This window comes from Coregonus lavaretus (genome assembly GCF_964263955.1).
Source record: "Coregonus lavaretus genome assembly, chromosome: 19".
NCBI lineage: Eukaryota > Metazoa > Chordata > Actinopteri > Salmoniformes > Salmonidae > Coregonus > Coregonus lavaretus.
The window spans coordinates 37,766,736-37,783,664 of record NC_140006.1 but is presented as its reverse complement, the minus strand read 5'-3'; the positions used below and the strand labels follow the sequence as shown (position 1 = coordinate 37,783,664).

Genomic DNA, 16,929 nt, shown 5'->3' with positions numbered 1-16,929 from the left:
TAAACACTTTGTGGAGTGCTCAACACTTCCAGTCCTCAATATCTGTTGTGCTACTGGCTTTTGTTTAATTTTGCCATCTGATTGCTCACACTTGATTTTTCAGGTATTAATCAGTCTCTCAAAGTCCCATCGTTTCAGCTCATCAGATTATTTTTGTGTAAAAGAAGAAATCCATATAAGTTGAGTTGTTGTCCAATTGGATATCTCTTACCGTTATCATCTTGTGTCCTGTAGACGTATGAGAATGAGGGCCGCTACTATGAGTGTGACCTGCTGCCCTTCATGGAGCTGGGCAACGTGGCCCACAAGTACTACCTGCTCAACATCCGCCTGCCCGTCAGCGAACGCAAGAAGATCAACGTGGGCATCGGTGAGATCAAGGACATCCGCCTGGTGGTGAGCATTCTCTACCACACATCTCTTCCATATCGCCCCGTCTCCTCTCAGTTGGGAGAGACTATAATATATCCTTGATTATCAAATATTCTTTACTATCGAGGCTTCACACGCCCAAAGTGTGAAAATACTTTGGTTCGGTTTTTGATTTTGTCCAAACTGATCGTCAAAATGGCAAAACAAGATGTTGAGATGAACTGTGTGAAAGACTGTGGCTAACGTTTAATTTCCTATCCTATCAGGGTATCCATCAGAACGGCGGTTTCACCAAGGTGTGGTTCGCCATGAAGACCTTTCTCACACCCAGCATCCTCATCATCATGGTGTGGTACTGGAGACGCATCACCCTGATGACACGACCCCCTGTGCTGTTGGAAAAGTAAGGCGGCCATATTGTTTATTGTACTGTAAACGGGATGTTTCTTTGTTCTATATTCAAATTTGGCGTCAAAACAGAGTTCAGTCATCCATTGACATTGGTTGCTTTGTGCGCTGGCGCACCATGTAGATTGTGTGAATTAAGAATGTATCTCTAATCCAAAATGCATGGATGTCCTTGTCCTAGCTATACACACAAGTCAAACCTTCAGCCAGGGTAAAACCCAGTAACCCCAGTGGATACCAGTTAGGCCTAGTGCTTATGGTAACATTAGTACAGGAAGAGACATGTCATTAGATTAACTATGGATGAACTGTGCATCTAGGTCAGATCTTCTCAGTGCGCAGTGTCCTGGGTCCGTATTCACAAAGCATCTCAGAGTAGGATTGCTGATCTAGGATCAGCTCCCCTTTGTGCATGCACTCGTATTCATCATGATCTAAAAGGCTAAATTGATCCTAGAGCAGCAGCTACACTGTTTAATAAAAATTAGAACCAAATGTAGCTTTTTCTAACTAAAATGATAACTAACACCAGATTGCAATGATGTACCAATGTAGTGTAGAATGATACCCTGTGCAGGGAGCTAAAGGTTCAGTTTAGTTTACCCCCTGCAGTGAGGGGAGAGCGTATCAGTATGTCTCTGCGTTCAACACCACAGGAACGTTCGTTGAGGCGTAAAGCGTGTAACACAGTCTTCTAGCACACAACTAACACTTCCACCTCAATCTTTCCTCACTCTCTCCATCTTGTCCTTGGTCTTCGGCTCAGAGCCCTCATTCCCAAATGGCCGCAGAGTTCTCAGGAAATGGCACTCGAACTCTATTTGTGGAGAGGAGATAAAAAATGTTCATGCTGTAAAAGCTTTGGTGAAGCCGTCATGCTATTCCTTAGAGGTGTTGAGATGGAAATCTTATCGGATAACTTTTATTTTAGAACTAACAAGAGATGTAATGGGGAAATGCCTCTCATAGGTACTTAGGCTCCCTGCTGTCTCTGATGGTGGGATTCGTGGGAACTGGGCCAATATTACATTATTGTCTATGTAAGAAAAGTCAGTTGACTGAATGAGCAAGGTGGTTGACACCGGATTTGTTAAAAGCACTTGAATGTTTGTGTAGTGGATTATTTAGGTTTTTGTGCTCAAGACCTTTGAAAAACAAAACAACTCGATGACCACCATGCCTCAGGATACGGTTCTCTTTCCAAACCGAAAGTACATTGTCATTATCAGTATTTAACACAATTAATTGCTGGTGGACTACTTGGAAAGGTTTCCTGGAAAAATATAAAGTACTCGAAGAATCAATTTATCTATGCCTGAAGTCTGTTTCCACTAAAGCTATATTTTATTCTGTTTAGTTTAGTTATTAAAAGAGAACTGTATCCTAAGGCGTGGTGGTCATCGTGTTGTATTGTTTTTCAAAGTACTTGAGCACAAAAAACTAATAATTTACTACACAAACATTCAAGTGTGCTGTAAGTTGAGGCCTCTCTTACGAGTTATGTAGCTAACTCTGCAGCTTGTTTAGTTTAAGTGCTCTTCTTTATATACACCTCCTCTCTCACGACTGTATAGTCGCAGAGCGCAGGACATTCCCTGCATACCAGCCCAATGTGGTCTCACTGTTCACTCGGTAGAACATGCCGGAACGGTTCTCGCTGCCGACTCTTCTGGAATGTGATTAATGTTTTTAGAGTCAATTGCAAACCCTCATCCACACACACACACACAATTCCCCCACTCTCAGCCCGCACTGCACCCCTCCTTCCCGCTCCCTGTATTACACCCCCCTCTCTATCCCTCACCCGCTCCCTGCATTACACCCCCCTCTCTATCCCTCACCCGCTCCCTGCATTACACCCCCCTCTCTATCCCTCACCCACTCCCCTGCCTTCCTCCCATCCTCTTTGTGATTATCCTTTCATCTTGTCCCAGCATGTAAGGACTTGCAGCCATTGAACAGAGAAGCCTTATTAGGTTGATATTTATTTATTTTACCCGCAGTGATTTATCAAAGCCAGCAGTGTGGTCCAGTGGTCAGGGAGGTGGAGTCTCCCCAGTTGTTATGGAGGTGGACTATGGAGTCTCCCCAGTGGCTATGGAGGTGGACTATGGAGTCTCCCCAGTTGTTATGGAGGTGGACTATGGAGTCTCCCCAGTTGTTATGGAGGTGGACTATGGAGTCTCCCTAGTGGCTATGGAGTCTCCCCAGTGGCTATGGAGGTGGGCTATGGAGTCTCCCTAGTGGCTATGGAGGTGGGCTATGGAGTCTCCCTAGTGGCTATGGAGTCTCCCCAGTGGTTAGGTAGTTGGACTATGGAGTCTCCACAGAGAGACTCCCCCGACTATGTCTCCCTTAGCAGTCTAATGAGATGGGTCTCCCCTATGTCTGACCCCATGTTATGAGTTCTCCGGTGACATTTCTGTCCGATTTTTGTTTGGCTATGTTGAGTTGAAAGAACGTGTTAAAGTATCTGAGCCCAACCTTTTAACAATTCTGCTGATTTAAAAAAAAAAGTAATGTCTATAGTGATTTATATTGATTGTGAGCATTATGTTAATGAAGTATGCTATTAATGACGATGATTGATATTTGTTTTTATGTTGATGATCATGTTGATCATGATGGTGGTAGTGGTGATAATAATGATTTTGATGATGATGATGGAGTTGATGATGTGTCCTCCAGGGTGATCTTTGCACTGGGCTTGTGCATGACCTTCATCAACATCCCGGTGGAGTGGTTCTCTGTGGGCTTCAACTGGACCTGGATGCTGCTGTTCGGGGACATCCGGCAGGGCATCTTCTACGCCATGCTGCTCTCCTTCTGGATCATCTTCTGTGGAGAGCACCTCATGGTCTGTCGCCTGTCTCTTCACCTTTCTTCTCACCGACTTAGTATCCATTTAGCTAATGACTTAGTATCCATCGAGCTAATTACTTAGTATCAATTGAGTTAATGCGACTTAGTATCCATTGACTTAGTATCCATTGAATTAGTATGCATTGAATTAGTATCCATTGACTTAGTATTCATTAGTATCCATTGACTTAGTGTCCATTGACTTAGTATGAATTAGTATCCATTGAATTAGTATCCATTGACTTAGTATGACTTAGGGCTTGATTCAATCTGTAGTGCGGAAGATCACCGTTGTAGCGCGGTTGACATTCAAAGGTAATTTCCGATTGAGCTGACATATGCAGCGTTTACCGTGAATGCAGTCTACGCGAAAGTGGTAACATTGCCTATCAAATCAAATGTATTTATAAAGTTATTTTTACATCAGCAGATGTCACAAAGTGCTTATACAGAAACCCAGCCTAAAACCCCAACCAGCAAGCAATGCAGATGTAGAAGCACGGTGGCTAGGAAAAACTCCCTAGAAAGACAGGAACCAGGGAAGAAACCTAGAGTGGAACCAGGCTCTGAGGGGAGGCCAGTCCTCTTCTGGCTGTGCCGGGTGGAGATTACAGTATAAAAGTACATGGCCATTAAGGCCAGATCGTTCTTCAAGATGTTCAAACGTTCATAGATGACCAGCAGGGTCAAATACACTGAACAAAAATATAAACGCAGCATGTAAAGTGCTGGTTTCATGAGCTGAAATAAAAGATCCCAGAAATGTTACATGTGCACAAAAAGCTTATTTCTCTCAAATGTTGTGCCCAAATTTGTTTACATCTCTGTTAGTGAGCCTTTCTCCTTGACAAGACAATCCATCCCCTGACAGGTGTGGCATATCAAGAAGCTGATTAAACAGCATGATCATCATTACACAGGTGCACCTTGTGCATGAGGCAATAAAAGGCCACTCTAAAATGTACAGTTTTGTCACACAACACAATGCCACAGGAGTCTCAAGTTTTGAGGGAGGGTGCAATTGGCATGCTGACTGCAGGAATGTCCACCAGAGCTGTTGCCAGAGAATTGAATGTTCATTTCTCTACCATAATTAATCAATCAATCAAATTGATTTATAAAGCCCTTTTTACATCAGCAGATGTCACAAAGTGCTTATACAGAAAGCCGCCACCAATGTCGTTTCAGAGAATTTGGCAGTACGTCCAACCGGCCTAACAATCGCAGACCACGTGTATGGCGTCGCGTGGGCGAGCGGTTTGAATTAGTATCCATGGACTTAGTATGACTTCGTATTACTTTGTATCCATAGTCCTAAAACCTTTTATGCTGCTTAGTGTCTGGCTATCTGCTATGATAAATAAAAGTTATAGAAGGATAGGTCTGTCATGGTATTGTGACCTTTGTGGTAAACACCAAATTAGCTGTGAGTCTTTCTGGGTAAGTCTAAGAGCTTTACACACCTGGATTGTGCGACATTTGCCCATTTTATTATTTTCTAAATTCTTCAAGCTCTGTCAAGTTGGTTGTTGATCATTGCTAGACAACCATTTTTAGGTCTTGCCATAGACTTTCAAGTAGATTAAAGTCAAAACTGTAACTCGGCCACTCAGGAACATTCACTGTCTTGGTAAGTAACTCCAGTGTAGATTTGGCCTTGTGTTTTAGGTTATTGTCCTGCTGAAAGGTGAATTCATTTTCCAGTGTCTGTTAGAAAGCAGACTGAACCAGGTTTTCCTCCAGGATTTTGCCTGTGCTTAGCTCCATTCCGTTTATTTCTATCCTGAAAAACTCCCCAGTCCTGAACGATTTCAAGCATACACATAACATGATGCAGCCACCACTATGCTTGAAATATGGAGAGTGGTACACAGTAATGTGTTGTAATGGATTTTCTCCAAACATAACACTTTGTATTCAGAACAAAATGTTTTTTGCAGTGTTACGTTAGTGCCTTGTTGCAAACAGGATGCTTTGGAACATTTTTATTCTGTACAGGCTTCCTTATTTTCACTCTGTCAATTAGGTTAGTATTGTGGAATAACTACAATGTTGTTAATCCATCCTCAGTTTTCTCCTGTCACAGCCATTGAACTCTGTAACTGTTTTAAAGTCACTATTGGCCTCATGGTGAATTCCCTGAGCGGTTTCCTTCCTTCTCATCTACCAATAGGTGCCCTTTGCGAGTCATTGGAAAGTCTCCTTGGTCTTTGTGGTTGAATCTGTTTGAAATACACTGCTGGACTGAGGGACCTTACAGATAATTGTATGTGTGGGGTACAGAGATGAGGTAGTCATTCGAACATAATGTTAAACACTATTATTGCCCACATGTCCATGCAACTCATTATTATTTTACCGTTGAACGTATTTAGGCTTGCCATAACAAATGGGTTGAATACTTATTGACTCAAGACATTTCAGCTTTTCATTTTTAATTCATTTGTAAAAAATTCTAAAAACGTATTTCCACTTTGACATTATGTTTTTTTTTGTGTAGGCCAGTGAAAAAAAATGGAAATGTAATCCATTTAAATGCAGGCTGTCACATAACAACATGTGGAAAAAGTCAAGGGGTGTGAACACTTTCTGATGTAGATACATGGTTTGTTTAGACCAGGATTGTTTTCTAACTTGTTTTGTCATTTCATCCCTCCTCTCTTGTCTTTCTGTTCTGTCTTTATCATTACCCCTTCCTCAGGACCAGATGGAGAGGAACCGTTTCTCAATCTACTGGAAGCAGGTGGGACCCATTGTCTTCGGCTCCTTCTGCCTCTTCATCTTCGACATGTGTGAGAGGTGAGGCTGAAACACACACACAACACAGTTCCTTCGTCACACTGTCAAAATAAAACGTATTTAAAGGTTACCGCCACAATTCTGCAGGGACCATTTCTGACATATTTGTTTTTCCCACCAGGGGAGTCCAGTTGAAGAACCCTTTCTACAGTATTTGGGCTTCCGACGTGGGGACTGAGTTGGCTGTATCCTTTTGATTACTCCTTACCTTAAGTGGACAGACCAAGGGAGACTAAACTAGGGATGAATTATCCCTTGTAAGTCTGAAAAAGAATGTGTCCATGCCATTGTACTGTATATCCCCATTTTAAGCTCCCAGTGTATCCTATAATTATAATTTATCTGATCTCTCTTTCATTTCATTGTAACATAGGGACAGATTGTATGTCAATATTTGACAGAGACATACTAACATTAATCAGAGCACGCCTCCTCCATCAGTCACAGGCTGTCCCTGAGGTCCTCTCCACTGTGTTCTGTGCTGCAGTGAGGATGGAGGAATAATTCAGTGTTGCTGGCAGTGCCTACTCCTGCCTTGGGCCATCTCTCTCCTGGGTCTCCCCTCTGCCTCCTCACTGTGTGTGGAGGAGAGCTGCAGTAGGGAAACCCACAGGCCTAGTTGATGCAAGATTCATCAGTACACACCCCCCCCCCCCCCCCCCCCATCAATAACTTGTGGCAGCAAGAGTCTCTTGGTGCATCTCGCTCTCTCCTTCACTCTTGCTCTCTCCCTCTAGCATTCCCTCTTTCTCTCCCACGCTCTTTCTTTCTTGCTCACTCTCCAGTCCAGTGGAAGAAGAAAGCCCTGTGAAAAGACAGCCATCTCTATCAAGCCTGGAAGTAGAACATGGCATATTCACTAGCTTTTAGAACCTTTCAGCCGAGGAGGTTTCTATTTTTTTCTACTTAGTGTTCCTAGAATTAAGCTGTCCGAAGCCAGCCATTGGTTTCTATCAGTCTGTTGGAAAATGTACGTTGAGCTAAGGCTGGGCGTCCATATCTAAAGTAAGGGCAGCGATTCCCAAATGATGGCGCTTCAGTTATGTTCGGTCCTGTTTCTCTGTTACAGTTAGTCTTTCAGTTTGTTGAGTAATATCGTAACGATTTATTAAGCTATGCTCTATTAGCATCACCATGCTAGTTCCCTCCTTGACTGAGGTTGATAACAGATGGCGTTCATCATCGTGGCGGGGATCTGTGCCTGTCTGTACTTCCTCTTCCTGTGCTTCATGGTGTTCCAAGTGTTCCGCAACATCAGTGGGAAGAGGTCCTCCCTGCCCGCCATGTCCAAGGCAAGACGCCTACACTATGAGGTGTGTGTCTGTTTTTGTGTGTATACATTTGTGCACCTAAAAGTGCGTTTTTATACATATATTTGTTGTGTTTTTTCTGCCTGTCTAAATTTGTGTGCGTGTGTACCGGGTGTATCTAAATATGTGTCTTCTCAAGAAATTTCACGTGTGTGTTTCCTTTTTCATGGAAAGTAATAGTAACTTTAATCTTCCTCTCTCAGGGCCTAATCTTCCGGTTCAAGTTCCTCATGTTGGTCACTCTGACCTGTGCTGCCATGACAGTCATCTTCTTCATCATCAGTCAGGTAAGTTCTGTCTTAGTGTGACTCCAGGGGTATCCCAGAATCCTCTGGAGAGGATTAGGTTTTTAAGCATGTTCATTAGGGCACTCCGTAGCTAAATGTTTTAAACCGGAAAAATGAAAACAAGTGTTTCTTATTGGACAAGTTCAGGGTTTCATGGTGTTTTTGCTTACGTTTTGTACCTACTGAACACACCGCATATTGTGGGTGTCTAGGTGAACGAGGGCCACTGGCACTGGGGAGACTACACGGTGCAGGTGAACAGTGCCTTCTTCACGGGGATCTACGGCATGTGGAACCTCTACGTGTTCGCCATCATGTTCCTGTATGCTCCCTCACACAAACGCTACGGAGACGAGCAGTCCAGCGGTGAGTACAACTAACATCTGCCTCTAATAGTCAACTCTGTCAGTAGGTCAAACATTTTATTTAAGTGCATCATAATAGTCTCAATAAACTTTACTGTACAGAGAAAATAATAACACACAGCAGTGTCTCCTTTTGTGACGATTAAGTTAAAATATCTAAAAGTTAAATATCTTACATTTTAATTTTTATGTAATTTTTAAATGTATCTTGAAATAAGATAAACCTTTTTAGATTAAATTAAGCAAAATTATCTGCCAATGACTTTATATATGGTAAGTAAAAAATAGAAATAAAACACTAATTTTATCACAGAATGTAAGATATTTATTAGGCTTGCTTAGATTTCCCTTTTTGCATTGCACAGTTTCAAAAGACAAAGTAATAAAGTATGCCGTCTTTCGTGAAGCAGAAGGCATGAAATGAGGAAAAAGTTCAATAAAAGCTGTCTTAAAAAGTTTGCACATTGCGGGGAACTCAGACAAAATAAGTCCAAGTCAATGCTTTTCAACAGAAACAGAAATTAAGGTTTTCTTATTGACTTCAGGTTCAGGTTGCCCCTCCTCAGGGCCGGTTCCAGGCATAAACAACATAAGTGGTCGCTTAGGGCCCCTGGCCGCTAGGGGGCCCTTGACCCCAAAAAATTATACAGTGCCTTCAGAACCGGACCTGAGGAGGGTCCCCCCGTGTGGTTCTGGGATTTTTGCTCACCGTTCTTGTGATCATTTTGACCCAACGGGGTGAGATCTTGCGCAGAGCCCCAGATCGAGGGAGATTATCAGTGGTCTTGTATGTCTTCCATTTCCTAATAATTGCTCCCACAGTTGATTTCTTCAAACCAAGCTGCTTACCTATTGCAGATTCAGTCTTCCCAGCCTGGTGCAGGTCTACAATTTTGTTTCTGGTGTCCTTTGACAGCTCTTTGGTCTTGGCCATAGTGGAGTTTGGAGTGTGACTGTTTGAGGTTGTGGACAGGTGTCTTTTATACTGATAACAAGTTCAAACCGGTGCATTAATACAGGTAACGAGTGGAGGACAGAGGAGCCTCTTAAAGAAGAAGTTACAGGTCTGTGAGAGCCAGAAATCTTGCTTGTTTGTAGGTGACCAAATACTTATTTTCCACCAGAATTTGCAAATAAATTCATAAAAAAATCCTACAATGTGATTTTCTGGAGAAAAAAAATCTAAATTTGTCTGTCATAGTTGACGTGTACCTATGATGAAAATTACAGGCCTCTCTCATCTTTTTAAGTGGGAGAACTTGCACAATTGGTGGCTGACTAAATACTTTTTTCCCCCACTGTATGTTAGAATCACCTTTGGCAGCGATTACAGCTGTGTGTCTTTCTGGGTAAATCTTAAGAGCTTTGCACACCTGGATTGTATAATATTTGGCCATTTATTTTCAAAATTCTTCAAGATCTGTCAAATTGGTTGTTGATCATTTCTAGACAACCATTTTCAAGTCTTGCTATTTAATTTCAAGCAGATTTAAGTCAACTGTAATTCGGCCACTCAGGAACATTCACTGACTTCTTGGTAAGCAACTCCAGTGTAGATTTGGCCTTGTGTTTGAAGTTATTGTCCTGCTGAAAGGTGAATTCATCTCCCAGTGTCTGGTAGAAAGCAGGCAACCAGGTTTTCCTCCAGGATTTTGCCTGTGCTTAGCTCCATTCCTTTTATTTTTTATCCTGAAAAACTCCCCAGTCCTTAACGATTAACGAAGTATACCAATAACATGAGTGGTACTCCATATTGTGTTGGATTGGATTTTCCCCAAACAGAACACTTTGTATTCAGGACAAACTGTTAATTGCTTTGCCACATTTGCAGTATTACTTTAATTTGCCTTGTTGCAAACAGGATGCATGTTTTGGTAATTTTTTATTCTGTACAGGCTTCCTTATTTTCACTTTGTCAATTAAGTTATTATTGTGGAGTAACTACAATGTTGTTAATCCATCCTCGGCTTTCTCCTATCACAGTCATTAAACTCTGTTTTAAAGTCTCTATTGGCCTCATGGTGAATTCCCTGAGTGGTTTCCTTCCTCTCCGGCAACTGAGTTAGGAAGGAAGCCTGTATCTTTGTAGTGACTGGGTGTATTGATACACCATCTAAAGTGTAATTAATAACGTCACCATGCTCAAAGGGATATTAAATGTCTGCTTTTTTATTTTTACCCATCTACCAATAGGTGGCATTCTTTTCGAGGCATTGGAAACCTCCCAGGTCTTTGTGGTTGAAATTCACTGCTCAACTGAGGAACCTTACAGATAATTGTAAGTGTGGGAACAGAGATGAGGTAGCCATTCAAAAATAATGTTAAACACTATTATTGCACATGGAGTGAGTCCATGCTACTTATTATGTGACTTGTTAAGCACATTTTTACTCCTGAACTTATTTAGGCTTGCCATAACAAAGGGGTTGAATACTTATTGACTCAAGACATTTCAGCCTTTCATTTTTAATTAATTTCTAAAAATGTCAAAAACATAATTCCACTTTGACATCAAATCAAACTTTATTTGTCACATACACGTATTTAGCAGATGTAATAGCGGGTGTAGCAAAATGCTTGTGCTTCTAGCTCCGACAGTGCAGTAATATATAACAAGTAATATCTAACAATTTCACAACATATACCCAATACACACAAAACTAGTAAGGAATGGAATTTAAGAAAATATACATTTAGTTGAAGTCGGAAGTTTACATACACTTAGGTTGGAGTCATTAAAACTCGTTTTTCAACCACTCCACAAATGTCTTGTTAACAAACTATAGTTTTGGCAAGTCAGTTAGGACATCTACTTTCTGCATGACACAAGTAATTTTTCCAACAATTGTTTACAGACAGATTATTTCACTTATAATTCACTGTATCACAATTCCAGTGGTTCAGAAGTTTACATACACTAAGTTGACTGTGCCTTTTAAACAAAATGATGTCATGGCTTTAGAAGCTTCTGATAGGCTAATTTACATCATTTGAGTCAATTGGAGGTGTACCTGTGGATGTATTTCAAGGCCTACCTTCAAACTCAGTGCCTCTTTGCTTGACATCATGGAAAAATCAAAATAAATCGGCCAAGACCTAAGAAAAAAAATGGTAGACCTCCACAAGTCTGGTTCATCCTTGGGAGCAATTTCCAAACGCCTGAAGGTACCACGTTCATCTGTACAAACAATAGTACGCAAGTATAAACACCATGGGACCACACAGCCGTCATACCACTCAGGAAGGAGACGCGTTCTGTCTCCTAGAGATGAACGTACTTTGATGCGAAAAGTGCAAATAAATCCCAGAACAACAGCAAAGGACCTTGCAGCATCATGCTGTGGGGGTGCTTTGCTGCAGGAAAAATAGATTGCATCATGAGGAAGGAAAATTATGTGGATATATTGAAGCAACATCTCAAGACATCAGTCAGGAAGTTAAAGCTTGGTCGCAAATGGGTCTTCCAAATGGACAATGACTCCAAGCATACTTCCAAAGTTGTGGCAAAATGGCTTAAGGACAACAAATTCAAGGTATTGGAATGGCCATCACAAAGCCCTGACCTCAATCCTATAGAAAATGTGTGGGCAGAACTGAAAAAGTGTGTGCGAGCAAGGAGGCCTACAATCCTAACTCAGTTACACCAGCTCTGTCAGGAGGAATGGGCCAAAATTCACCCAACTTATTGTGGGAAGCTTGTGGAAGGCTACCCAAAACGTTTGACCCAAGTTAAACAATTTAAAGGCAATGCTACCAAATACTAATTGAGTGTATATAAACTTCTGACCCACTGGGAATGTGATGAAAGAAACAAAAGCTGAAATAAATAATTCTCTCTACTATTATCCTGACATTTCACATACCTAAAATAAAGTGACCTAAAACAGGGAATTTTTACTGGGATTAAATGTCAGGAATTGTGAAAAACTGAGTTTAAATGTATTTGGCTAAGGTGTACAGTGAGGGGAAAAAAGTATTTGATCCCCTGCTGATTTTGTACGTTTGCCCACTGACAAAGACATGATCAGTCTAATTTTAATGGTAGGTTTATTTGAACAGTGAGAGACAGAATAACAACAAAAAAATCCAGAAAAACGCATTTTTATAAATTGATTTGCATTTTAATGAGGGAAATAAGTATTTGACCCCTCTGCAAAGCATGACTTAGTACTTGGTGGCAAATCCCTTGTTGGCAATCACAGAGGTCAGACGTTTCTTGTAGTTGGCCACCAGGTTTGCACACATCTCAGGAGGGATTTTCTTCCACTCCTCTTTGCAGATCTTCTCCAAGTCATTAAGGTTTCGAGGCTGATGTTTGGCAACTCGAACCTTCAGCTCCCTCCACAGATTTTCTATGGGATTAAGGTCTGGAGACTGGCTAGGCCACTCCAGGACCTTAATGTGCTTCTTCTTGAGCCACTCCTTTGTTGCCTTGGCTGTGTGTTTTGGGTCATTGTCATGCTGGAATACCCATCCACGACCCATTTTCAATGCCCTGGCTGAGGGAAGGAGGTTCTCACCCAAGATTTGATGGTACATGACCCCGTCCATCGTCCCTTTGATGCAGTGAAGTTGTCCCGTCCCCAAAGCATAATGTTTCCACCTCCATGTTTGACGGTGGGGATGGTGTTCTTGGGGTCATAGGCAGCATTCCTCCTCCTCCAAACACGGCGAGTTGAGTTGATGCCAAAGAGCTCGATTTTGGTCTCATCTGACCACAATACTTTCACCCAGTTCTCCTCTGAATCATTCAGATGTTCATTGGCAAACTTCAGACGGCCCTGTATATGTGCTTTCTTGAGCAGGGGGACCTTGCGGGCGCTGCAGAATTTCAGTCCTTCACGGCGTAGTGTGTTACCAATTGTTTTCTTGGTGACTATGGTCCCAGCTGCCTTGAGATCATTGACAAGATCCTCCCGTGTAGTTCTGGGCTGATTCCTCACCGTTCTCATGATCATTGCAACTCCACGAGGTGAGATCTTGCATGGAGCCCCAGGCCGAGGGAGATTTGTTTTTCTTCCATTTGCGAATAATCGCACCAACTGTTGTCACCTTCTCACCAAGCTGCTTGGCGATGGTAGCCTTGTGTAGGTCTACAATCTTGTCCCTGACATCCTTGGAGAGCTCTTTGGTCTTGGCCATGGTGGAGAGTTTGGAATCTGATTGATTGATTGATTGATTGATTCTGTGGATAGGTGTCTTTTATACAGGTAACACGCTGAGATTAGGAGCACTCCCTTTAAGAGTGTGCTCCTAATCTCAATTCGTTACCTGTATAAAAGACACCTGGGAGCCAGAAATCTTTCTGATTGAGAGGGGGTCAAATACTTATTTCCCTCATTTAAAATGCAAATCAATTTATAACATTTTTGACATGTGTTTTTCTGGATTTTTTTGTTGTTATTCTGTCTCTCACTGTTCAAACAAACCTACCATTAAAATTATAGACTGATAATTTCTTTGTCAGTGGGCAAACGTACAAAATCAGCAGGGGATCAAATACTTTTTCCCCTCACTGTATGTAAACTTCTGACTTCAACTGTATATGGACAAGCAATGACAGAGCGGCATGGACTAAGATACAGTAGAAAATTATAGAATAGAATACAGTATATACAGTGGGGGAAAAAAGTATTTAGTCAGCCACCAATTGTGCAAGTTCTCCCACTTAAAAAGATGAGGCCTGTAATTTTCATCATAGGTACACGTCAACTATGATAGACAAATTGAGAAAAAAAATCCAGAAAATCACATTGTAGGATTTTTAATGAATTTATTTGCAAATTATGGTGGAAAATAAGGATTTGGTCACCTACAAACAAGCAAGATTTCTGGCTCTCACAGACCTGTAACTTCTTCTTTAAGAGGCTCCTCTGTCCTCCACTCGTTACCTGTATTAATGGCACCTGTTTGAACTTGTTATCAGTGTAAAAGTCACCTGTCCACAACCTCAAACAGTCACACTCCAAACTCCACTATGGCCAAGACCAAAGAGCTGTCAATGGACACCAGAAACAAAATTGTAGACCTGCACCAGGCTGGGAAGACTGAATCTGCAATAGGTAAGTAGCTTGGTTTGAAGAAATCAACTGTGGGAGCAATTATTAGGAAATGGAAGACATACAAGACCACTGATAATCTCCCTCGATCTGGGGCTCCACGCAAGATCTCACCCCGTGGGGTCAAAATGATCACAAGAATGGTGAGCAAAAATCCCAGAACCACACGGGGGGACCTAGTGAATGACCTGCAGAGAGCTGGGACCAAAGTAACAAAGCCTACCATCAGTAACACACTATGCCGCCAGGGACTCAAATCCTGCAGTGCCAGACGTGTCCCCCTGCTTAAGCCAGTACATGTCCAGGCCCGTCTGAAGTTTGCTAGAGTGCATTTTGATGATCCAGAAGAGGATTGGGAGAATGTCATATGGTCAGATGAAACCAAAATAGAACTTTTTGGTAAAAACTCAACTCATCGTGTTTGGAGGACAAAGAATGCTGAGTTGCATCCAAAGAACACCATACCTACTGTGAAGCATGGGGGTGGAAACATCATGCTTTGGGGCTGTTTTTCTGCAAAGGGACCAGGACGACTGATCCGTGTAAAGGAAAGAATGAATGGGGCCATGTATCGTGAGATTTTGAGTGAAAACCTCCTTCCATCAGCAAGGGCATTGAAGATGAAACGTGGCTGGGTCTTTCAGCATGACAATGATCCCAAACACACCGCCCGGGCAACGAAGGAGTGGCTTCGTAAGAAGCATTTCAAGGTCCTGGAGTGGCCTAGCCAGTCTCCAGATCTCAACCCCATAGAAAATCTTTGGAGGGAGTTGAAAGTCTGTGTTACCCAGCGACAGCCCCAAAACATCACTGCTCTAGAGGAGATCTGCATGGAGGAATGGGCCAAAATACCAGCAACAGTGTGTGAAAACCTTGTGAAGACTTACAGAAAACGTTTGACCTTTGTCATTGCCAACAAAGGGTATATAACATAGTATTGAGAAACTTTTGCTATTGACCAAATACTTATTTTCCACCATAATTTGCAAATAAATTCATTAAAAATCCTACAATGTGATTTTCTTGATTTTTTTTCTCTCATTTTGTCTGTCATAGTTGACGTGTACCTATGATGAAAATTACAGGCCTCTCTCATCTTTTTAAGTGGGAGAACTTGCACAATTGGTGGCTGACTAAATACTTTTTTCCCCCACTGTACATATGAGATGAGTAGTGCAAGATATGTAAACATTATTAAAGTGACTGTAAACATTATTAAAGTGACTAGTGTTCCATTTCTTAAAGTGGCCAGTGATTTCAATAGGCAGCAGCAGCCTCATGTGCTAGTGATGGCTATTTAACAGTCTGATGGCCTTGAGATAAAAGCTGTTTTACATTCTCTTGGTCCCAGCTTTGATGCACCTGTACTGACCTCGCCTTCTGGATGATAGCGGGGTGAACAGGCAGTGGCTCGGGTGGTTGATGTCCTTGATGATCTTTTTGGCCTTCCTTTGACATCGGGTGCTGTATGTGTCTTGGAGGCGGGTAGTTTGCCCCTGATAATGCGTTCGGCAGACCGCACCACCCTCTGGAGAGCCCTGCGGTTGCGGGCGGTGCAGTTGCCGTACCAGGTGGTGATACAGCCCGACAGGATGCTCTTAATTGTGCATCTGTAAAAGTTTGTGGGTTTTAGGTGCCAAGACGAATTTCTTCAGCCTCCTGAGGTTGAAGAGGCTCTGTTGCGCTTTCTTCACCACACTGTCTGCGTGGGTGGACCATTTCAGTTTGTCGGTGATGTGTACGCCAAGGAACTTGAAGCTTTCCACCTTTTCCACTGCGGTCCCGTCGATGTGGATAGGGGGGGTGCACCCTCTGCTGTTTCCTGAAGTCCACGATCATCTCCTTTGTTTTGTTGACGTTGAGTGAGAGGTTATTTTCCTGGCACCACACCTCCTCCCTGTAGGCGGTCTCATCATTGTTGGTAATCAAGCCTACTACTGTTGTGTCGTCTGCCAACTTGATGATTGAGTTGGAGGCGTGCTTGGCCACACATTCATGGGTGAACAGGGAGTACAGGAGGGGGCTGAGCATGCACCCTTGTGTTGAGGATCAGCGAAGTGGAGATGTTGTTTCCTACCTTCACCACCTGGGGGCGGCCCGTCAGGAAGTCCAGGACCCAGTTGCACAGGGCCTCGAGCTTGATGATGAACTTTGAGGGTACTATGGTGTTGAATGCTGAGCTATAGTCAATGAACAGCATTCTCACATAGGTATTTCTCTTGTCCAGATTGGATAAGGCAGTGTGCAGTGTGATGTGGATTGCATCGTCTGGGGATCTATTGGGGCGTTAAGCAAATTGAAGTGGGTCTAGGGTGACAGGTAAGGTAGAGGTCATATGATCCTTGACTAGTCTCTCAAAGCACTTCATGATGACAGAGGTGAGTGCTACAGGGCGATAGTCATTTAGTTCAGTTACCTTTGCTTTCTTGGGTACAGGAACAATGGTGGCCATCTTGAAGCATGTGCG

General features: G+C 42.5%; 1 protein-coding gene across 2 annotated transcripts in view; it reads left to right on the top strand.

Annotated features, from left to right (window-relative positions):
- The window catches only part of wls (Wnt ligand secretion mediator), a 31,136-nt gene that overhangs the window by 10,146 nt on the left and 4,061 nt on the right, over positions 1-16,929 (top strand). Inside the window, exons 4-12 of one of the 2 annotated variants that reach the window (XM_084182912.1) lie at positions 235-396; positions 639-775; positions 3,469-3,637; positions 6,344-6,441; positions 6,563-6,626; positions 7,611-7,754; positions 7,955-8,038; positions 8,251-8,404; positions 10,597-10,681. In XM_084182912.1, the coding sequence (XP_084039038.1) occupies positions 235-396; positions 639-775; positions 3,469-3,637; positions 6,344-6,441; positions 6,563-6,626; positions 7,611-7,754; positions 7,955-8,038; positions 8,251-8,404; positions 10,597-10,679 (1,095 nt within the window). In that variant the 3' untranslated portion in view covers positions 10,680-10,681. The remainder of the gene's footprint in view (positions 1-234; positions 397-638; positions 776-3,468; positions 3,638-6,343; positions 6,442-6,562; positions 6,627-7,610; positions 7,755-7,954; positions 8,039-8,250; positions 8,405-10,596; positions 10,682-16,929) is intronic. The other variant, XM_084182911.1, reaches the window with a different exon arrangement.